Source organism: Urtica dioica, chromosome 4, assembly GCF_054948205.1.
Source record: "Urtica dioica subsp. dioica isolate 48M chromosome 4, U.dioica_male_clone48M_v1_H2, whole genome shotgun sequence".
NCBI lineage: Eukaryota > Viridiplantae > Streptophyta > Magnoliopsida > Rosales > Urticaceae > Urtica > Urtica dioica.
In genome coordinates, this window is record NC_142759.1 from 25,894,131 (window position 1) to 25,918,555 (window position 24,425).

The 24,425-nt window shown below is 41.6% G+C and overlaps 2 protein-coding genes across 2 annotated transcripts; both read left to right on the forward strand.

Annotated features, from left to right (window-relative positions):
- Positions 1–7,973: 7,973 nt before the first annotated feature.
- Positions 7,974–11,701, forward strand: LOC149401388 (TOM1-like protein 8). Its single transcript, XM_089611130.1, has 7 exons — positions 7,974–8,311; positions 8,555–8,633; positions 9,268–9,433; positions 9,564–9,724; positions 10,432–10,513; positions 10,798–10,883; positions 11,238–11,701. Exons 5-7 carry the CDS (start codon positions 10,463–10,465, stop codon positions 11,356–11,358), a joined length of 258 nt encoding a protein of 85 aa, XP_089467256.1. The 5' UTR covers positions 7,974–8,311; positions 8,555–8,633; positions 9,268–9,433; positions 9,564–9,724; positions 10,432–10,462; the 3' UTR covers positions 11,359–11,701.
- A 7,893-nt stretch (positions 11,702–19,594) lies between these two features.
- LOC149401389 (uncharacterized) lies at positions 19,595–21,592 on the forward strand. The gene is made up of 2 exons (XM_089610695.1): positions 19,595–19,805; positions 21,249–21,592. Exons 1-2 carry the CDS (start codon positions 19,595–19,597, stop codon positions 21,590–21,592), a joined length of 555 nt encoding a protein of 184 aa, XP_089466821.1.
- Positions 21,593–24,425: the final 2,833 nt, after the last annotated feature.

The following is a 24,425-nucleotide window of genomic DNA, read 5'->3' on the forward strand; positions in this document are numbered from 1 at the left end:
ATTCAGGAAGGCCGTCTTGACATCCATTTGCCAGATCTCATAGTCGAGAGCTACAGCTATGGATAGAAGTATGCGGATGGATTTAAGCATCGTGACTGGCAAGAAGGTTTCTTCATAGTCAATCCCTTCTTGTTGGGTATAAATCTTAGCCACAAGTCGTGCTTTGAACGTCTCGACGTTCCCATCCGGACCCATTTTCTTCTTGTATATCCACTTACACCCTACGGGTTTAATCCCTTCAGGAAGGTCTACAAGTTTCCAGACTTTGTTGACATACATCGAGTGCATTTCAACTTTCATGGCATCAAGCAAAAGGTTTGATTCAGAACAAGCCATTGCTTGGCTATAGGAAACAGGGTCATCCATGTCAGAGACGGCTACGATAGAGTCTCTATAGGACATGTACCTGTCAGGCTTTTGAGTAGCCCTCCCACTACGTCGAAGTACTACTTGATGAGATTCTGTTAAGTTAGGTTGTGTTTCAATTGGGGTAAGAACAGTTCTTACAGATGAGGTAGAAGCTTCATCACCCAACTTTTCTTCAAGCACAATTTTGCTTCTAGGTTTTGCATCCTTCATAAAGTCCTCCTCAAGGAAATGAGCATTCGTGCTAACGAATGTCTTATCGTCCTCGGGACTATAGAAAGTAAAACATTTGATTTCCTTTGGATATCCAACGAACAGACACAATTTTGACCTAGTAGCCAACTTGCTAGTCTTTTGCCTCAGCACGTGTGCAGGGCAACCCCAAATTTTGATGCGGCCAAGATTTACTTTACGGCCAGTCCATCGTTCATAAGGAGTACCAAGAACCGTTTTGGACGGAACTTTGTTCAGAATGTAAGCGGATGTTTCGAGGGCATATCCCCAAAAGGAAAGAGGGAGTGATGAGTAACTCATCATTGATCTAACCATCTCTATAAGAGTTCGGTTTCTTCTCTCTGACACTCCGTTTTGTTGAGGTGTGCCAGGTGCAGTAAGCTGAGAAGCGATACCTTCTTCTTTAAGAAAGTCATCGAACTCTCCAGACATATACTCACCACCTCAATCGGATCGAAGGGTTTTGATCACTTTGCCATTTTGCTTTTCCACTAAAGCCCTAAAGACCTTAAATACGTTAAAGGTCTCGGATTTGTGTTTGAGCAAATAGACAAAACCATATCTTGAGTAATCGTCAATGAATGTAATGAAGTATTCGTATCCACCATGTGCCTGTTGACTGAGCGGACCACATACATCAGAATTTACTAGTTCCAGCAGCTCAGTGGCTCTTCGACCCTTATCGGAGAAAGGTCGCTTAGTCATTTTTCCTTCTATGCAAGATTCACAAGTAGGTAGTATACCTATTGCAGAGGCTTGGAGTGGACCGTCCCTCACAAGTCTCTTAATCCTGTCTAGACTGATATGATCAAGTCTTAAGTGCCAGAGATATGTTGATTTTATTAGATCGGAGGATTCAGATAGTTTGATCCTCTTTGGCTCCCTAACTAGATCATTATCTATTTCGGTGTGTAAAAGGGAAGGTTGAGTGGGGTAGATGTAGAAAAGAGCATTCTTCATACATGCATCAGTCACAAAAGAATTATCAGCAAACGAAATACGAATTCCATTCTTAATGAACTTTAAACAATAACCTTTCTCAAGAAGATGAGCAACATATATTAAGTTCTTCCCAAAGGTAGGAACATAATAAACATTATTCAAATTTAAAGTGCGGTCTTTAAAAGATAGCGTCACGGATCCCACAGCCTTTGCAGACACCAGACTCCCATCACCCCATTTGAAACAGAAGTCGCCTTCCTCTAAGCTTTGGTTTTTCTTGAAACCAGTCAAGGAACAACAAATATGGTTAGTAGCAGCGGAGTCAAGAACCCACGTTGATACATTATCAGCTACTAAGCATGCTTCAGTAATTAGTACAATACTATGTTCCTTTGCTTTGAGATAGGAAGGACAGTTTTTCTTCTCGGCCTTGTGAGGTCTCTTCTTAGATCCAGAGGCGGAGGCTTTGTGCTTAGTAGCATGTGCCTCTCCTTGATTCCTCTTTCTCTTAGTGAGACCTTCAGCAGTGTGAAGCTCCTTCATAAGCTTGGTAACAGTGTACTTTAGCTTGGTCATGGAGTAGTTCATCTTGAAGGTATCGAAAGAGTCGGGGAGTTTCCAAGATCATATCTATTTTGGTCTCCTCGTTAATCTTAGATCTTAGGATTTCCATCTTATTCAGGTAACTAATGATCAGCATCATATGGTCCCTAACAGGAGTCTCAGCCTTCATGCGACAGTTCATAAACTGTCGGACTGCTTGTTGCCTTGTTTGACACCTTTGCCCTACAAACATCTCAAGGAGATTGTAGAGCATGTTGGCGGCAGTCTCGATGTCACGATGTTGTTGTTGCAACACATTGTTCATTGATGCTAAGGAGATTGTAGAGCATGTAGAGCATGTTGTTGCAACACAATCTCATCGGATCGGAGCCAGGCCGCCAGGGCGTCTTTGTCCTCTCGAGTCGAATCATCATTCGTTTGAGGAGGACACGGGGTGGTGAGTACCTATTTGTGCTTGTTAATGGTAAGGACGATGTCGATGTTACTTATCCAATTAACGTAGTTTTTGGTTTCGAGTTTGTTTGAGGAAAGGATGATCGAGAGAGGTTTGAGAGACATGTTGCTTAATTAAGTTGAAACAAGTTTATGATTTAGTCTTTGGTTTAGGGTTTAAGTTTGTTTAAGACTTGATAAAATCCAAGGTGTTATAAACCAAACGATAATTTACTCCCTCAAGAGAAGGCCGCAAAAAATCTCCATTTATAAGTAAATGGCACATCATTAATGCTTAGCCAAGATGTCAATACTCCAATTTGACTAGCCACCTTTTAAATTGTTTTGATCACTCACATCCTTTCGCAGAGCCTCAAGGGAGGATTACTAGGGATCGAGCCTAAGTGTGCAACCAACCACTTAGTCCAAAAGATCAACTTTGAAAAAACAATCCCCTAAGAGGAGGCCTTGTCTTCATCGTCTCACTCTCGGACGTAGCTCATTGAGCAATGATCGAAGTAAAAACGCCATAGAGTACTCTCATTTAAAAGAGGGCCACAAGAGTGACTCTTAGTCTCACGTTAATTACTTCTTTCATTAGTGTTGGGGATCGTGGGTTACAAACAATGAGTATAACCCTCCCAATTAGTTTTTGGAGTTGGTACATCGACTCTTATAAGTTCGGAAACGGATTTCCTAGTTATAGAGCGATAGAGCGGACAACTAGAAAAGAATACTAGAGGTTTATGTTCAGAGCAGTGTTAGTTCATAAAGACACAAGGTACATACTCGGATCTTTTCCTATTTTCTATTCGGGGAAAGTGCATGAGGGAAGTGTGAACTTCAACTCACTCGAACACTTGAAAGTTTGAGATTACACATCTTTTTATTTTTCGGCTTGTCTACGAAGAGACCTCACACTCAAATTTTCAAGATCATATAGATTTTGAACATATGTGATATAGATATAGTTTTGAAAACATTTTGAAAACTTATTTGATTTGAATGACAAAATATTTTCAAGTTTGAAAACGAAAACGGTTTTTCAAAATTCAAACTAGTTTTGTAAAAATTCAATTTCAATTAAACTTTCAAAAATAAAAACATTTTAATCTTTCACATTATGTTTATAATCTTATAAAAAAACATTTTTTCCTCGAGATGGAACGTTTTAGGAAGTTGTTAAGGCATTTATTTGTGTTTTATTAACATGGTAATAACATGATATAAAATAAATAACAACAAGCATCAAACGATTCAAGCAAATAAAAGAAACTAGTAAGACAAGAAAACTAGTCACAAAATTTACTCAAAATCTTCTCAAACTTAAAAACACGATTTTTAATATAAAAAATTAAAAACTTTTAGAACTGATTCTAATGTGTTTTAATAACATCTCAAACTCATAGAAAATCAACATAATTTTTAATTTAAAGACAAGAGCAATAAATTAAAAAAAATCTAAAAAAACAATTCTAACTTGTCACAAAATTAGTAAACTTTCGAAAACGATTTTCAAGCTCATAATTTTAATTACATGTACAAAGAGCAAGTACACGTAAATAAAACTATTATGAGCATTATAAATTTACTAACCTTTTTAGAAGCTTGAACGTTGAGAAGCTTTTGGAAAGTTGCAATGTTCGTCTCCCCTCGTAGCACGTCTCTCTTCCTTCCTCGGCAACACGAGCAACCACGACAGTTTCTATCACAAGAATCACTCGAGAGAAAAAGGAATTAGTGAGAGAGCACTTTTAAACACGTCGGCTCGAGAACAAGTCTCAAAGTCGAAGAGCTAAAAACGCTAGGTCAAATGAGGACCTAGGTGTCAAAACAAAAACGAAAAGAACTTAGAGAGAGAGAGAGAGAGAGAGAGAGAGAGAGAGAGAGAGAGAGAGAGAGAGAGAGAGAGAGAGAGAGAGAGGATGGGCGGCCAAGCTAGAGAGAGAAACTCTCAATCTCTAAAACTTTGGATGAATGAAATGTGAAGAATAAGGCCCCTATTTATAGGAGAGATTTTACCTTCAATAAGGTACTTTCCTCTTCTATAGAATATCACATATTCATTAGCAAATATTCCTTATTTCCCTTTCTCATTTGGGCGTGTGACTTGAGCCTTCTAGAAGCAAAATTGTTTCCTCTTTTGCTTGCCTTGGCCGCCCAACATAGTTTCCTCCTAGAGGAAATTTGTTTCCTCTTTTTCTTTTGACAAGTATCTTCATACATTAATGCACAAAATAAACTCTCTTTCACACTATGGCATGAGCGAAATTCAGCCCTCTTTTCCTAGGGTTGGATGTGCAAGGCTTCTAGAATGTGTTTCTAGATTTTTCTTCATTAGTTCATGACAACATAAGAAAAGCTAATAAAGAATCACTACTAGAAATCATTCGTTTCATAGCACATGTTTTAACGGTGTTTGGCAAAAAAACGCCGTCAAAACATCATTTTTTTTTATTGTCGAATCGACAGAAGACACGTGGCATGTGAAGAGAAACGCTGTGGAAAACATAAGACAACGCTTATATATAAGCGCTTTCATTTTATTCCCTCAAATTACAAGAAGCCATGTGGAGAAGACGCGGTTTGAAAAAAAAAGTTTTGACAGCGTTTATATACAAACGCTGTGAAAAGTTAATGTACAATTATAACTTGACACGTGTAAGTTTCAGAATTTAATTTAATTGTATTTATTTTATATCGTTAGTTTTTGTTTCACAGCGTTTATGGGAAAACGCTGTAAAAAATATGGCAGTTTATTTCTATTTCTAACCATAGAAAAAACCCCTAATAAATCTGAGTATAATAACCATCTTCTCCAATTCTCCAAATACTCACGTTCTCCACGTTTTCCACGGACGCACCCTAGCCTCTTTGCTCACTCTTTGTCGAGTAATGTCAAGCCATTGACAACCATTACCGAATCCTCCACCCTGACAACCTATGGCCTCTGGCTCATCTGCGAGATCTGGTTCTCGACCAAAGCCCCATCGCCCGCCTCTCGCTCAGGTCTGTATCTCTCTCTCTCTCTCTCTCTCTCTCTTCCCTTTCCTTCCCTTCCCTTCCCTTCCCTTCCCTTCTGACTCCGCTGCTTCCACAGGTACGAGAAAGAAGGCAAGCCTTCTGAGCTCGCCAGCGTCCCCCTATCTCGACCGCCTCTCGCTCAGGTCTGTATATCTCTCTCTCTCTCTCTCTCTCTCTCTCTATTCCCTTCCCTTCCCTTCCCTTCTGACTCCGCTGCTTCCACAGCCTCCTCCGTGTCGTCATCGTCTGCCTCTTCTTCCACTACCGAATCCTCCACCCTGTCAACGACGCCTACGGCCTCTGCGAGACCTATCTCAACCGCCTCTCTCTCAGGTCTCTTTCTTATTCTCTCTCTCTCTCTCTCTTGCAACGCAGTTGAAAATGGTAATGGTAATTCAACTATTGAAGCACTAACTTACAAGTCTTAATATACAAATAAATCTTGGGACTCCATTGGGGATGACCAATACTGTAGAAGTGATTCGACGGTCAAGCGCCGAGTTGTGCTAAGCATTGATATGAAGAATCGGCATCCATCAATTTTATATTCCTCCAGGGGATTTCGGTGCCCAAAACTTCTTACATTCACCTGCACAGTTAATTCTTCCATGTCAAGACGGGCTAACCAAAATGCCATTTATGATAATAGTAATAGTAATATTAATAATGTGCGATTACCGCTGAATTCAGCCTGTTCATGTTTATCAGATGGTCTCTCCAAAAACAATCCAGTGTCTTCACAAAATAAATCACTTGTTCTGCATAAGTAGACATTTCAACATCAAAATAAATCATAAAGGGGCAGACCATCAAAGATAACAGGTCACCATACTTGCATTAGTCATGAAAAAGTATGATTACTTTTATCAAAAAATAAATAAATTATTACCTCAACTTCTACCACTGATGCATCATCATAGCCAGAGTCTTGCACCACGTCCAAATACTTGCTGAAAGTGTTACAGATTTAGACACGAATTAAAGTTTAATGTACCTAATTTCTTTTTAAATTTAGGAAAGGCTAGCTCTTGCTTCATGTTACATATCCATATGATTTAAGCCTATGAAAATGTTCTTTATGCAAGTGCTTTGTATATGGATTTCCTGTTTACTTAATATGCGAGTCCTGAGATGTACTTGAGGTAATTTGTGTATAGTCATCCTGATATATTGCTATTTCAACTTGTTGTTCCTGAATAAGAAGAAGTAAAAAAAAAGGCTGTGTGAGTGCTTTTGCTTTAGTGCATCATGAATTGAAGCTGTTCATACACAACAAGAAAAATGCTCATAATATAATGACTTGTAGAGAGGGCCATATGTATAGATACTTCTGTCAACGAGTGGTGCCGAATTCTTAATTAGGGTTTGCCTTTTATTCTTAAGAGTTTATTGCTAGTTGCATTACAGTTCCATTAATTGAATTTTCATATACCTGAATTTTGAATTATTTGCTTTAGGACAACACGGTAGCAGGTTCAGCGGCGAAGAACATTGTCAATGATGAGATAGCTTTGTTATGATATGAGCAAAGTACATTTCTCTCATTTGCAAGTATAAATTTATTGAGTTTTATGCCGGGGTACGGGTTGGTATGGGTTGCTGCATCCTTGGTTTTATTGTTATTATTCAATTTATTTTTCTCGCAACACTACATATGTTTTGATAACTATTATATTTTTCAAGATAATCAAATTCACTGCCTGCAGAACTAACATGTGAATAGTAATTCGCTGTTTTTGGAACAAATTGGACCTTGTTATATTAACATGGATGTTAGAAATAGAGTCTCTATGCTTAAACGCAGTGACAGAGCTAGACTACAATTGCCGCTTTCTGATTAAAGTTTTATTCCTAGGCGGCTTAATGACAACTAGCTAAGTGGACCAGACCCAAGGAAACTCGCTGGTATTTCAAACCTTAAAGTCGTGTAAGTATTATTTTACTCTCTCTCTCTCTCTCTGTATTTAATCCATTTGTGGTCGTTTGTACCTTAAAGTCGTTTAAGTATTATTGTACCTCTAAAACGTCTTGATATATACTACACTAGTTGTTACCAAGTTAATCATTTCAGTTCAGAGTTTGTTTTTTCTTTTCGTCAATTTCTGTTGTTTGGTATTATTGCTTACATATCAGATAATGAAACAATATATATGGTTTTGGGAATAATATATATCATATAAGGCTATGTTCCATATTTTGGGTAAAATTGTGATTTAATAACATTGTGATACTTTTGTGTGTGGCTTTTTTGGGAATCATATATATCAGTGTCTTTTGTGTGTGTGTGTGGCTTTCCCGGTATATTGTGAGCATAGGCTGATTAGAACTAATAGAAAAAATTAAAATAAAAATAAAAGTAGGATATATAGCAAATCAATGGGTGGTCCAAGTAACTCCATTATATAGCAAATCAATGGGTGGTTCAAGTAACTCCATTATTATAAAAATACAAGCTCTTATACCATTGCTTTTTTCGTTGTTGTAAACGAGCTTCTCTATGTGTTACAAATTACAATGTTGTTGTACGAAAGTGGGATGTTTTCTTTATTGGTGTGCGTGCTGTAATTTTGTTTAAATCAATTGCGTTGTAATGCTAATATGGGATAGTCTTATTTCAACAAAATTGTGAATGAGCATGCGAGCACTAGAAATTTGGTTCAAGACTCGGTGGGAAAATATGAGATTCTTGCAACCAAGTAGCTTGGTCTTGCTCCGGGATATGGAATCTAACTCATGGATTGGAATGGTGGTATTGGCTGTAAATTTTGGCAAACATTGAAAACCTTTGTTCAGCACTTTTTGCTATCGGAAAAGTGCGATGGTGGGGAGTTTGAGCGGCTACGAGATGCTATTAGTTCTTTTAGCTTCTGATTCCACTGTTGCTGTATTAACTTGACTGGATCGTTTGAGTGAATCCTAGGCTGTTTCCCTAGGTTATATAATATTTTGTTTTTCAGGTTCCTTACATTTATGTTCTGTTATATGCTATCAGGCAAGCAAAAGATGTCGTGAAAGGCATTAAAAGACGCATTGGGAGTAGGAATTCTAAAGTTCAACTTCTAGCCCTTACTGTAAGTACCACTGAACTCTTACAATCTTATGAGTCATGCAATTTCACTTGTTGTCATCATTATTAATTAGTTTGGATATTCGGTTGTCTTTTTAAGTCAGGTTGGCAGACCATATTTGGCTTGTGATTTTTGGTAATGAGGTTTGGGGCTTTTTTTGTTTTTTTATGAGTCCCTCTAGAGTAGATTTCTTAAAATCAGAGGTGAATTTTTTTTTTTTTTTTTTTTTTTACTAGCGTGGCTAAGTATTGTGCATCTATCTTGTTATCATAATTTGTAGCTTTCCATCGTTGAGATTTGATGGATAGTGAAGTGTTTTAACGTGTATCTCCTTAAATTATAAATGACCGTTCTACCTTAACCACAATGTATGATAAGGAAAAGTACACTTGTTAACGTGTTTCTAGGTCCTTATACAGCTATACTAAAAATAATTATCACTATCTTTCACACCTATGTAATACACATTAGCTGTAGGTCAGGAAGATCTGTTAAGATAGCTTAATGGTTGATGATATATCTGTTTCTCTTACATAATACCTTGTAAAACATGGGTTTCTTGTTCAATATCTTCGCTTACGAGCTTATAATACAGAGGACTTGATTTGTTCTATTTCATTTGGTGACTATATATTAGCTCTTAGAGACTATCATAAAGAATTGTGGAGACATTGTTCATATGCATGTAGCCTGATATACATGTCAAAGAGAAGATATTAGTTCTGATAGATACCTTGCAAGAGGCTTTTGGAGGGCCGAGGGCAAGATATCCGCAATACTATGCTGCTTACCAGGAATTATTGGTATGCATGCAAGTGTACATACAATTCTGTTCTCAGTATACTACACTTTAATCAAACAAAAAGTAGGGCTCTTAATTTGTCTACATTTTTAAAATTAGTGTTTGCCTCTCTTTATACTCTGCTTTCCCAGCGAGCTGGAGCGGTGTTCCCTCAGAGATCGGAGAGAGCTGCACCGGTGTTTACACCTCCACAGACGCAACCACTGTCATCATATCCTCTAAATGTGCAAACTTCTGATACTCGTCAAGAAGCAGCTGAACCATCTGCAGAGTCTGAATTCCCTTCATTGAGGTGCATATATAGATCCCTATTTGTATATGAATTGGGGCCCAACTTATTTCATATATTTCTATCAAGCTACAATACACTAGTTTAGTCTTTGAGCCATTTAGCTGAAATCATTTATGCATCGCTCGTTTTATTTTAGACGGCTAAGTTTTTTTAGTCATTGACTTGAAAGTACAAAAATGTATTGTGTTTGAGTGCTTGGCTTAACATTACTCTGATGTCTTACCATAAGTATAAGTAGTTGTGGCTATCTCTTCTGCCCCATGGGAATGGATAGCTATTATGAGTTGCTGATAAGAGTAAACGTCAATTAATGTTACTGATGGAACTTCACTGTTAAACTCTTTGGAAGAACGAATTAAAATACAAAACTGTTATTTATTTTCTCATTTGTGTTATATGTCTACGGCTTTACACTATGATGTACTTGTCCTGAAAATTAAAGTTAAACTATGAGTTAAAATTTAATTATTGAGATCTCATTATACAATGCTAACCTGTTGGGCTGTACCATCAGATGCTATCTTAGCTGTTGGGTTAAGTATTTATTATACAATAGTGAAACATGTCTGGAATCTGGAATTACCTTTTTCTACTTAGAGAGACTTATGTATATCATTATCCCTCCTCCGCACACTGCTGATGGTTTAGCTGATATGAAATCTTTATTTTGCGCCAAATTTTTGTGCTGATAGAAATTCTTATTTTAGTTTGTCAGAAATTCAGAATGCACGAGGAATAATGGATGTTCTTTCAGAAATGATAAATGCGATAGACCCTGAGAACAAAGAGGTACTTTTTCCAATGAAAAGTTTCTTCACAATGGCTAACAAAGAAACAATGAAATATAAAAAGACGGTATTTCTTGTGTACAAAACTACTATGAGAAATTTTTATTTACAAAGGTATATCACTTGTAACTTAGAAGTTGTGTCAATCTTTATTTTAAAATGAACATTTAGAAATGCAATACTGTTCATTGGGCAGTGCTCCAGCTTTACCAGTGAAATAACTTCTAGAGCATATAGTTAAGGGAGGCAAGTATTTGGCATTATATTTTTGTTCTTTGCTTACAGGGGCTTCGACAAGAGGTCGTTATCGATTTGGTTGAACAGTGTCGAACATATAAGCAGAGAGTGGTACACCTTGTTAACTCGACTTCGTAAGTTCAACCATATCTTTCTCACTGTACATGCGCTGTCATTTTTTTTTCTTAAATAACACTAGGTTTCAACTTTCTTGTATATTTAAATATTTCATACTGGTAGTTGACACTAGTGTCTGCTGCAGATCTTGAGCCTGCATACGTATGTGGTGACAAGTTATAATTGGTGTTATAAGGAATGAACTTAAAGAAAATCTTTGGAAGACATTAATCTTTGATTTCCTTGCACCTGAAATTTTTTACTAGTTAATTTCTGCACCAAACGTCTTCTTTGGTTACTTATGTTTTGAACATTCAACTCACTTCCATTGTCTAATGTTAATGTTGTATGTTTATATTTTTATGTCACAGGTTCGGGGTCTTGAATTTAATGGAATTGCCCCAAACCTTCTTGCATCCGGTGCCGACGATGGTGAGATTTGCATTTGGGATTTGGCCAACCCAGCAGAGCCTTCTCAATTTCTGCCTCTGAAGGTCTGTTGTTATTTTAGCCTCATTCCACCACTTACAAATTGCACGCTGTAAATTAAGAAATTAATTGCATGCTGTAATGGATATTTTACAGTATTCTGGTGCATGAATATTCGTTTACATGGTTTAATATGTTTCGGGTTAAATATATGATACAAAGTACGAATAATAGAATTTGATTTTGAAATTATTGAATGGATTATTAAAAATTCGTATTGGTATGTTATTGGTTTCGTTGATGCACATCAAAGTCACGAAATGCGGACTATTGAAAATATTATTGGATGCGACAAGTCGCATCCAAAAAGTTCCCGCGTTTTGGCTGAAAGAGCATTGAATGCGACTTATCCCATCCAATAGTCAAATATCCCGCGAAAGTGAATATTGTTGGCATTGGTGCCCACAAGAAGAGTAGTAGTCATAACTTATATACATTTGATGTAATAATGTCTCACGAAGACTCTTGCCTGCAATTGCTGAATAATTAATAAAGAGTTTTAACTTTCATTCATTCTTCCTTGTTTGTTTAAAGCTTTAAGATAAACCTTAGTCTTTAGTTCTTAAACAAACCTAACAACAAATGAAGAGTCAAATATAGATTTGCATGAACAAACTCTTCATGGTTTGCTTAAAACAGTATATTCACAATCTAAGGATCAAATGGCTATTGATCTCAGTATGATTGTTAGGAGAATGTATGTTGTCTGGTTATGAGACATAGAGAGTTGGAGACTCTATAGTTCTCCCTAGGTATCATCTGAAGATACTGAATTGACCAGTGCACTTCTAGAGACATTGTAAGAACAAACCATTTAACGTCTTCTATCTCAAAGTCACTATGTATGAATTGCATCATGCTTATCTCAATCCTGAAATGAGACACGTCATTTCATAGCTTACGTACTCTCATTTGGGAAAGTCAGAGTTCTAGATTCACTATGTGATATAGACAAGACCTATTGGTGAAGTACTAAGTTATGAAGATGTCATGAAACACTTTGTGAAGATCTCATAGATATGGAATTCATTGACAAGATTGCTGAAATGCAATGTATATCACCTTATGCTTTGTTCATTGGAATGTGAATAAATGAACTCGCTAGTGTCCAAATTGAGTCAAATGTTGTCAGTCGTTTTCGGAAAACCCGGAACGTCAGAAAGGCACGCCACGCAGATGGCCGATGGTCAGGTCGGAGGTCCTTTAGTGTGGCAAGCCTCCTGCCACAGTCGCCGGCAAAGCCCTCGTGCCGAGACTTTCACTCTTTTGAGTCGAGCTTCGCTCCTCCAGTCGAGTCGTTCTCCTCGAGAGCTTCGCTCCTCAAGTCGAGTCGTTCTCCTCGAATCGAGCCTCGTTCCTCGAGCTGAACCTCGGGACATTCTCTTCGAGTTGAGCCTCGAGTCATTCTCCTCGAGTCGAGTCTCGAGTCGCGCTCCTCGAATCAAATCTCGCTCATCGAGTAGAGACTCTCATATTTCGCGCGACAAGCACAATATCTGAAGCCCAAAACGGCCCAACCAATAGAACAAAGGCTGTGAAGGCCTGCAAAAAGTCGGCCAGGCGCGCGCCGCGCATACGCATGCCGTGCGCCGCGTGCTGCGCGCACACTGCGCTGCTCCTCTTGACGGTGCGCGTGCCCCTAGTCCCACACGGATGAGAAAGGAGTGTCCTAAGGCTCTCAAACAACTATAAATACCGCCTTTCATTGAGGGGAGGTAATCTAATTTCACTCCAATCGATACGCTCGAATTCTCGCTCTCCTCTACTTCTTTTGATGCCATCTCTGGCCTGAAGCGCTTTCTACATGTCTCTCTCGTTCTCAGAGGTTCCGAAGCACTCTCAGGGACTCCTGGATGTCGTTCCCTAAGGCACGCCACTAGGGTTTTCTACCGAAAATCCCCTACGTGTCTAACACGCTAGACGCGTCCACAATTTCCAAAGTTTTGAGACGTCTCCGAGGACTCCTCCGCGCTCCGTCTCCTTCGTTGAGAATGCCCTCTCCCTAGGCTCTGCGCCTCATCCTGTGTTACATACACCTTGAACTACGTTCTGACCTGATCCCATACACGGGTACGTAGGCAGCCTATACACAAAAGGCACGGTCACTCCTCCTCCTCACCCATTCCCTCCTCTGACAGGTGGGTTGATCGGAGAAAACCTAGCTCGAGATTTTCGAGTTCACACTTTTGGCCCGGGTGCGATCACTTGGTCCGGCCTTGGATCGAACTGCCTGAGGTAGTTAATCATTGTTCATTTTCGTGCGATAACATTATGGCGCTAGAAGGAGGGGACTTCCCGACCTGTTCAGCTCGAAATCCCTTTTATCCATCTTTTCCTTTTTCTTGGAGACTAGACTTTCTCGGACTCGAGAAAAGATGAGCAGTCAGCCATCCGTACGTTCTGAGGGCGTTAACAACCCCGATAACATCACTGGGACCGAAAAATATTTCTTGCGCTCCCAAGCGCATGGTGACGAAGAGTCGCTCCATGAAGAGAGCTCGACCCGCTCGCCATCTCCATCTCCAGATAGCAGGGACGACCGCATCATGGATTTGGAGGAGAATATCCGCCAACTGAAGGCGAAGAATGCAAGGTACCACAGTCGACCGGCTGCAAAGCGACCTACACATAACAAGGTGATCCCCAATGGGGATCCCGAGAACTTCTCTCACAAAGGATGGGGAACTCCCTGCCGTCTTTGAAGCCGGTCCTTCGGATCCCTTGCCCAAGACTGGGGACGTACCTGCGGCCTCCCAAGAGGGGAACTCCTGACGTTTGGCCCTTGATCGACTTGGTCAAAGGGAGAATGTTGCGGAAAGTCAGGGCACATGGAGAGCGCGCTGTCGTAGACGAAGCCTGCGCCTCCGTACGACAAGACCTTATCTCTGGGACCATCTCATTGCTCAACGCAACGGACGTGGCAATGATCTGAGAGAGCGACTGAGCTCCCGACCCAACATCCCACTGGCAGCCCCAACTAACGGGAACTGCCGCACGGGTCAAGGGTCTAATGAAAGGCGACAGGTGACTCCTCCCGAACAGAGAGTTACTCCGACAACCGGTCTCGATGTGGTCACTATGATCCACAATCTTCGAAAGGAGGTACGACATCTCCGGGAATACGGAATAGGCGGAAGTGCCTATGGAGTCGTTGAGTAGAATTCCTCGCCTTTCACGGCTCAGATATTGGCTGAGGATTGTACGGGAAATTTCAAACTCCCAAAGCTCACTCCCTATGATGGAAAAATAGATCCTGCTTACCACATCCAGCACTATGAAACCTGGATGACGATGCAGGATGTCTCTCCCGGCGCCATGTGCCAAGCCTTTAGTCTTACCCTCGCCGGACCCGATTTCGAGTGGTTCAAGAACTTAAGGTCGGGAAGCATCCACTCGTTCAAAGACTTGAAGGACATGTTCCTAGCACGGTTCACCACATCTATGGTCCAAAAGAAGACCAAGATGTACCTGTGGTCAATCAGGCAAGAGAGTGGCGAGTCTTTTAGGCGATACCTCGCCCGATTCACCGAACAGTCGAACAAGGTCGACCGAGTTGACGACGGTGATGCAATTGCCGCTATCATTGAAGGCTTGCGCACAAGTGATTTCCTCAAGTCGGTCGTTGGCCGTGTCCCTTCTACCATGGCCGAGTTGATGACTCGAGCTAAGACCTTCATGGGAACCAAAGATTACCTCGACGGCCGCAAGAGCAATAATCAAAGCTCTCGTCATCGAGACGAACCTAGCCACGAACAAGGCGAATCTCGAAAAGGATGAAATAAGGGGAATCAGATTTCCAATAGCCAACCCCCTACATGTTGGAATTGATCTAGGGTTTAAGAAAATAATTAACGCTTCGGTAAGCGGCGAAATTTTAAAAATTTTCTATTACAAGTAAAAACTGTTTTTTACTAACCTAGACAAAGAGCAAGTACATGTAATTAAAAACTATTATGAGTATAGAAGTTTACTAACCTTTCTTGAAGCTTGAACTTTGAGAAGCTTTTGGAAAGTTTGCAACGCTCGTCTCCCCTCGCAACACGTCTCTCTTTCTTTCCTCGGCACCTCGAGCAACCACGAAAGTTTCTATCACTAAATCACTCGAAATAAAGGAATTAGTGAGTGGGCACTTTTAAACACCCCGACTTAAGAACGAGTCTTGAAGTCGCAGAGCTAAACACTAGGTCAAATGAGGACCTAGGTGCCAAAACAAAAAATCGAAAATAAACTAGAGAGAGAGGAAGGGGCGGCAACCACAAGTTCTAGAGAGAGAGGCTCTCAATCTCTAACTTATGTGGAATGAATGAAATGAGAAGAATAAGGCTCCTATTTATAGGAGAGGCTTTACCTTCAATAAGGTAGTTTCCTCTTCTTTAGAATATCACATATTCATGAGGAAATAATCCTTATTTCCATTTCTCATTTTGGGCGTGTAAGCCTTGCCATCTAGAAGCAAATTTGTTTCCTATTTTGCTTGCCTTGGCCGCCCATGTCATACTCTCCTAGAGGAAATTTGTTTCCTCTTTTTCTTTTGGCAAGTATCTTCATACATTAATGCACAAAATAAACTCTCTTTCTCACTAAGGGCTGCACGAAATTTGGTCTCCCATTCACTTGGGTTGGACGGCCAAAAGCCTTCTAGAAAGGCTTTCTAGGTTTTCTTTAATTGTTCATGACAACATAAGAAAAGCCCATTAAGAATTTTCTAGTAAAATTCTATGAAATGAAATTAATTCACAAGGCCCAATAAACATGTTATGGCCGTGTGATATAATATCTCATCATATGACATTGTCAAAAAAATTTATTGACATTCATTTCATGCCATGTCCAAAAAGACAAAATTACCCTTTCGACAATTTTCGTTATTGTTTTGACTTAGCTTCCAGTTTAACTATTCCTAATCGATGTGATTCGTGACAGTGACCTCATGGACCCAAATGAACAAAGCTTGAGCTAAACACTTGGACTAAAAAGTTCACAAAGCTTTTCCAAGTTTAGCTTAATGCCAACTGACTCCACTAAAGAGTTGACACTGAAAATCTCTCGGTTCAAATGAATTTATTTTCTACTCAAGAATTCAACCTAATTATGATGAGCGGATCCACTGAATATTATCTATGTTTACCCTTCATGAATGTCATCAGCTAGTCGGGATTTACTAAATTACCATTTTACCCTTCTAGCTGTTATTTCCTCAACTCCTTTGTCGCTTGTGAATAAGTTAGAAACAATGTATTGACGAGGAGCTAACAAGTCACATTGTTTCATCCAAAAAAGTCAGGACTCAATTCGGACACTGGCCAGTTCATTTATTCACACTTTAAGGAACAAAGCATGAGGTGACATACATTGCATTTCAGCAATCTTGTACATGAATTTCATATCTATGAGAACTTCACAAAGTTACTCATGACATTCTCACAACTTAGTACTTCACCAATAGGCCCTGTTCGGAATCACATAGTGAGTCCGAACTCTGACTTTCTCAAATGAGAATACGTAAGCTGAGAAATGGCATGTCTCATTTCAGGATTAAGGTAAGCATGATGCAATTCATACATAGTGACTTCGAGACATAAGAGGTTAAATGGTTTGTTCTTATCTTGTCTCTAGAAGTGCACTGGTCAATTCAGTACCTTCGGAAGATACCTAGAAGAACTATAGAGTCTCCAACTCTCAATGCCTCATAACCAGACATCATAGATTCTTCTAACAATCATACTGATGTCAATAGTCCTTTGACCCTTGGATTGCGAATATATCGTTTTAAGCAAACTACGAAGAGTTTGTTCATGCAAATCTACATTTGTCTCTTCGTAAGTTGTTTAGTTTGTTTATGGACTAAAGACTAAGGTTTCATCATAAAGCTTCAAACAAGGAAGATTGAATGAACGTTTCAACTTTTTATTAATGAATAAGCAATTACAAGCAAGAGTCTTCATGAGACTTTACTACATCAAATGTAGAATATAAAGATTACAACTCTTCTTGTGGGCACCATTGACAACACTACACCCCAGAAGCCGCGAATTGCGGAAGAATTTAAGGGTATTCGTCGTTCACACCGTTGAACATGACGGCGGAACTGATCCTGGCTTTGGCACGTGACAAGTTCACTCCCCCGGCTCCGATGAAAAAAGATCCCGCGACTCGCGATCGATCTAGATATTGCGAGTTCCATCAGGAATACGGTCACTTGACCTCCTTTTGCTACAATCTTAAAAGGCAGATCGTGGCTTTGATCCAACGGGGTGAGTTGAAGGAGTTCGTGTTACGTATGATCAGCGCTGCGGGCCCCACCACAAAAAGACCACAGTCTGGCAAGGGAGGAGGGACAGCCACTTCTGCCGACCGAACCGCTGCTACTGCCATCGCCAATCCACAACTCCACGTTGTGACCACCATACTGGGTGGTCCGCAAGATGGAGATTCAGCTCGACAATGGAAGAAACTTCTTAGGGCCGTGGCTCAGGAAGACGCTGCTATGCACGTCAACTTTACGTACAAAGAACCTCCGTCCGTGCCTCACGAGACGATGTATTTCACCAACGAAGAGGCCACGCGAGTTGTGCATCCGCACAATGACGTGATTGTGCTCAAAGCCAAAGTGGCTAATAATTTGATGACAAGGGTTCTCATCGATAACGGCAGTGCTGCCGACATAATTTTCAAGTCTACCCTAAAACGCATGAAGCTCGGGGGGCTACGCCCGACTCCGACCCAAACACCCTTGTTTAGGTTCGCTGGGGAGAGAGTCATGACCGAAGGCATCATCGATCTATCAGTCACCTTCGGGACCCCCGGAGGCATTGGTGTCATTCACATGGTCCCATTCCTAGTGGTTGATCAGGAGTCGCCCTACAACTTAATCATCGGGCGACCCACGCTGAACCGGTTGAGTGCTATTACTTCCACATATCACCTACTGGTGAAATTCTCAACTGAAGAGGGAATTGGCATCATGGCCGGAGACCAATCCCATGTTAGGATATGCAACGTGCAAGGAGTCGATGGCAAGTCCGCGGGAAAAATGGTCAACACAATCTTCCAACTGGAAGACGATTACCCATGCGACCTAAGGGACGCAAGGAAGTTCGGAGAACTTAACCCTCAGGACGAAGTCGAGAGACTCAAAGTGGAAACCTCCGATGATCTTATGCCGATCGTGCTAGAGGAATCTAAACCCAACCAGGTTGTAAAGATCGGCATTCGACTTCCACTCGCCATCAAGACTCAGCTCATTGCCTTCCTCCGGGAATTCAAGGATGTGCTTGCATGGACTCATGCGGACATGCCCGGAATTGATCCCGAGATAATAGTGCACCGATTAAACGACGACCCAAGGGTCGCCGAGAAAGTGCAGGCTAGACGAACGTTCAATCCCGAGTGATACCTGGCTATAAGTGAAGAGGTCGAGAAACTTCTCACCGCAAACTTCATCCGAGAGGCTAAGTACCCTAAGTGGGTCACCAACGTGGTAATGGTGAAAAAACCTAATGGGAAGTGGCGTATTTGCATATATTACAAAGATCTTAACAAAGCCTGCACTAAGGATTGCTTCCCACTCCCGTGCATCGAACAGCTGGTCGACGCCACGGCTGGCCATGGACTCCTCAGCTTCATGGACTCCTATTCGGGTTATAACTAGATTCGAATGCATGAGCCCGATCAAATTAAGACAACCTTTGTCACTAATCAAGGTCTCTACTGTTATAAGGTCATGCATTTAAGCCTTAAAAACGCGGGAGCAACATACCAACGTTTGGTTAATCGGATCTTCGCCAATCAAATCGGTAAGACCATGGAAGTGTACGTGGACGATAAGCTCGTTAAAAGCCTACATGCAACCAATCACGTACACAACCTGAGGGAGATGTTCACAATCCTCCGCCGGTATAAAATGAAACTCAACCACAATAAGTGCGTGTTCGGGGTTGGATCCGGAAAATTCCTTGGTTACATCGTCAGCCGACGAGGGATAAAGGTGAATCCCGAAAAGATCAAGGCACTTCTTGAGATGAAGTCTCCAAGATGAGTCAAAGTGGTGCAAAGCCTGACCGGTCGGATTCCTGCTCTGACGCGCTTCGTGTCAAAAGCCACCGACAAGTGTCAACCGTTCTTCAAAGCTCTGAAGATGGACGGCTTTGAATGGACCAACGAATGCGAAAAAGCCTTTCAAGAAATGAAGGCTTACTTTGGGTCCCCGCCATTCCTCTCCAAACCAAAAGAGGGCGAGATGCTATATGTATATCTCACCGTCTCTGAAAGAGCCGTAAGCGCTGTTCTTGCCCGCGAAGAAGATAGGGTCCAATGGCCGGTCTACTACGTGAGCAAAGCCTTACTCGACGCAGAAACGCGTTACACTGAGATAGAGAAACTTTCTCTGGCTCTCGTAATGGCAGCCAAAAAGCTGCGTCCGTATTTCGAAGCTCACCCCATCGCGATCGGTAAGGCTCTTCAAAAGGGAACATCGACTCGCATGGCGATCTGGTCCCAAGAATTGAGCGAGTACGAGATTGAGTTTCACCCAAGAGCGGCTATAAAGGGTCAGGCCTTAGCCGACTTTGTGGCAGAATTCTCCTACACTCCCAATAAGGGAAGAGCAGAAAATGACTTAACCGATAACGCATTGACTTGGAAAAGAAAGGTTGACCCAACGGGTCCTATTTGGGAGTTATACGTAGACGGAGCATCTAATGCCCAGGGGGCTGACGCCGGAATAATTTTGACTAACCTCGACACGGAAAAGTTGCGATACGCCCTCCACTATGGCTTCCAAGCCTCCAATAATGAGGCCGAGTATGAAGCTCTCATTGTAGGGATAGAGCTAGCGCAAAAGCCCGGCTCAAAGAACTTGCGAATACACTGCGACTCGCAGTTGATCGTAACCCAGGTTAAACGAGATTATACTGCCAAGGAACCTATGGTTGCATATCTGGCAAAGAAAAACTCCAAACTCGATGCCTTCTCTTGGATCGAGATTCTCCAAATCCTGAGAGAGAAAAATTCAGAGGCTGATGCGCTTGCTCGCCTCGGATCTGGCATCGACGCAGACGGCTTGGGGACCGTACCCATCGAATTTCACCCACGGCCATCCGTCTCCCGAGACGAAGTCAGGACTATAGAGGTTGTGTCTCAGCCTACCTAGATGGACCCAATTATCGAGTTTATGCGAAGAGGGGAACTTCCCACAGACCACAAAGAAGAAGATAAGTTGAGAGTCTTAGCATCCAAATACACGCTTCGAGATGACACACTCTATAAGCGCGGTTATTCAACACCGCTGCTCCGATGCCTCAATAGCGTCGAGTCGACCAAGGTCCTCCGTGAAATACACGAGGGCATCTGCGGGAACCACGCCGCTGGAGTTTCCCTCGCGCTCAAAGCGCTTAAACAAGGCTATTTCTGGCCTACCATGAAGAGAGATGCTTGTGAGTGGGCCAGGCGCTGCGACAAGTGCCAACGCTTCTCTGAAATCCCGAGACGGCCGCCGACCCCACTAAGCAGCATCATCGTCCCACGACCCTTTGCTAAATGGGGCGTTGACATTATTGGCAAGCTCCCTAGAGCGCCAAGACAATACGAGTACACCATAATTGCCATAGACTACTTCACCAAGTGGGTAGAGGCCGAGCCGCTCGCCAGAATAACTGAAGCGAATACGACGAACTTCATCTTGAAATGCATCATATGCAGGCACAGCATCCCTGTCTCGATTATGACCGACAATGGCACACAATTTGATAACGCGCGAGTAAGAGATATCTGCGATCAGCTAAAGATCAGCAAGACATTTTCCTCGCCGCGTCATCCTCAGGCCAACGGCCAGGTCGAAGCAGTCAACAAGACTATCAAGAGCAATCTTAAAAAGAAGCTCGAAAACAAAAAAGGTGCCTGGGCTGAAGAGCTGTCTTTCGTCCTGTGGGCTTACCGGACGACCGCACGAAATGCCACCGGTGAGACGCCATTCTCCCTCGCATACGGGATCAAAGCCGTGGTGCTGATCGAAACCGAGATCCCCACATTCCGAGTTGAGACATTCAACGAAGAAAACAACGACGAGGCCATGCGCCTGGAGTTAGACTTAATCAATGAGAAGAGGTCGGAAGCGTTCAATCGCCTTGCCGCACAAAAGCGCAAGGTCGAAAAATACTACAACTCCAAGATCAAAAGACAAACTTTTGCCGTCGGAAGTCGCGTACTCAGATGGGTGTTTCAGAATACACAAGTGTAAGGTACTGGCATCCTAGGCCCGAACTGGGAAGGCCCCTACATCGAACACACGGACGGAACTTCGATCCGCCACCCGTGGAATACGGAACACTTGAGGCACTACTACCAGTTGGAATTAGCTCAATTCCAACTGATCGAAACTTGGATTTGAATGGTTCTTAAACCAAATTAAAGGCATGCGAGTCTACTTTCCAAAACAGTTGGAATTAGCTCAATTAGACATCGGAGTCGCCGTCTACGGCTTTTTTACTCCGAGTTAATGATACCTTTAAGCTGAACTACTCCATGAATAAGCTAGAGTACACTGTTACCGAGCTAATGAAGGAGCTTCACACTGCTGAAGGTCTCACTAAGAAAAAGAAGAATCAAGGAGAGGCACAGGCTACTGAGCACAGAGCCTCCACCTCTGGATCTAAGAAGAGACCTTGTAAGGCCGAGAAGAAGAACCAAACCAAGGTTCGGAAGAAGAAAAAGCCCCGGGCAGTTTAGGTGGACAAGTCTAACGACAAGTGCCACCACTGCAATGAACCCGGACACTGGCGCAGGAACTGTCCTACCTACCTCAAAACTAAGGAAAAATGTATTGTACTTATTACCGAAGCATGCTTAGTACCTGATAATGTATCAACGTGGATTCTTGACTCCGCTGCTACTAATCATATTTGTTGTTCCTTGACTGGTTTCAGGAAAAGGAAAAGTTTAGAGGAAGGTGACTTCTCCTTCAGATGGGGTGATGGGAGCTCGGTGTTAGCGAAGGCCGTGAGATCAGTGACGCTCTCTTTTGAAGATAATTTGAATAATATTTATTATGTTCCTTCCTTCAGGAAAAACTTAATATTATTGTTTAAAGTTCATTAAGAATGGAATTCGTATTTCTCTTTCGAATAATTCTTTCGTCACTGATGCATGTATGAAGAATGCTCTCTTTTACATTTATCTCACGCAACCTTCGCTTTTAGACACTAAAATAGATAATGATCGAGTTAGGAAGCCAAAGAGGATCAAAATTTCTTATTCCTCCGATCTAATAAAATCAACATATCTCTGGCACTTAAGACTTGGTCATATCAGTCTAGACAGGATTAAGAGACTTGCGAGAGATGGTCCACTCCAAGCCTCTGCAATAGGTTCATTGCCTACTTGTGATTGTATAGAAGGAAAATGACTAAGCGACCTTTCTCAGCTAAGGGACGAAGAGCCACTGAGTTGTTGGAACTCGTACATTCTGATGTATGTGGTCCGCTCAGTACACAGGCACGGGGAGGATACGAATACTTCGTTACCTTCACCGATGATTATTCAAGATACGGCTTTGTCTATTTGCTCAAACACAAATCCGAGACCTTTGACATATTTAAGGTCATCCAGGCTTTAGTGGAAAAGCAAACTGGCAAACAGATCAAAACCCTTTGAACCGATCGAGGTGGTGAGTATATGTATGGAGAGTTTGATGACTTTCTTAAAGAAGAAAGTATCACTTCTCAGCTTACAGCACCTGGCACACCCCAACAAAACGGAGTGTCAGAGAGAAGGAACTGAACTCTAATGTAGATGGTTAGATCAAGGTTGAGCTACTCATCACTCCCTCTTTCCTTTTGGGGATATGCCATCGAAACAACAGCTTACATTCTGAACCAAGTTCTGTCTAAAACGGTTCCTGGTACTCCTTATGAACAATGGACTGGCCATAAAGTAAATCTAGGCGACATCATAATTTGGGGTTGCCCTGCACATGTGCTAAGGCAAAAGACTAGCAAGTTGGCTAGCAGGTCAGAATTATCTATGTTTGTTGGATATCCAAAGGAAACCAAAGGTTTCACATTTTATAGTCCCGAGGATGACAAAACATTCGTTTGCATGAACGCTCGTTTCCTTGAGGAGGACTTTATGAAAGATGTAAAACCTAGAAGCAAATTTGTGCTTGAAGAAAAGTTGGGTGAGGATGCTTCTACCTCATCCGTAAGAACTGTTCATACCCAAACTGAAACACAACCTAACTCATCAGAATCTCGTCAAGTAGTAGTTCGACGTAGTGGGAGAGCTTCTCAAAAGCCTGACATGTACATGTCTTACGGAGATACTCTCGTAGCCGTCTCTTACTTGGATGACCATGTTTCTTACATCCATGCAATGGCTGGTTCTGAATCAAACCTTTGGCTTGATGCCATGAAATTTGAAATGTACTCGATGTACGTCAACAATGTCTGGAAACTTGTAGAGCTTCCCGAAGGGATTAAACCCGTAGGGTGTAAGTGGATATACAAGAAGAAAATGTGTCCGGATGGGAACATCGAGACGTTTAAAGCACGACTAGTGGCTAAGGGTTATACCAAAAAGGAAGGTATTGACTATGAAGAAACCTTCTCGCCAGTCGCGATGCTTAAATCCATCCGCATACTTCTATCCATAGCTGCAGCTCTCGACTATGAGATCTGGCAAATTGATGTCAAGACAGCCTTTCTGAATGGCAATCTTGACGAGCACATTTACATGGCTCAACCAGACGGTTTCGTTGAAGAAGGTCAAGAGATCAAGGTTTATGAGTTGCTTAAGTCCATTTATGGATTAAAACAAGCATCTAGGTCATGGAATATCAGATTCGATGAAACTGTGAAAAGCTTCGCCTTTGAACAGTCAATAGATGAGCCTTGTGTTTACAAGTTAATACACGAAGGTAAAGTTGTGTTTCTGGTGCTATATGTCGATGATATACTACTCATTGGTAATGACGTGGATAAGTTATCTGAGGTTAAGGTCTGGCTGGCAAAGCAATTCGATATGAAGGATCTAAGAGAAGCCGCGTACATTCTGGGGATCCAAATCTTTCGAGATAT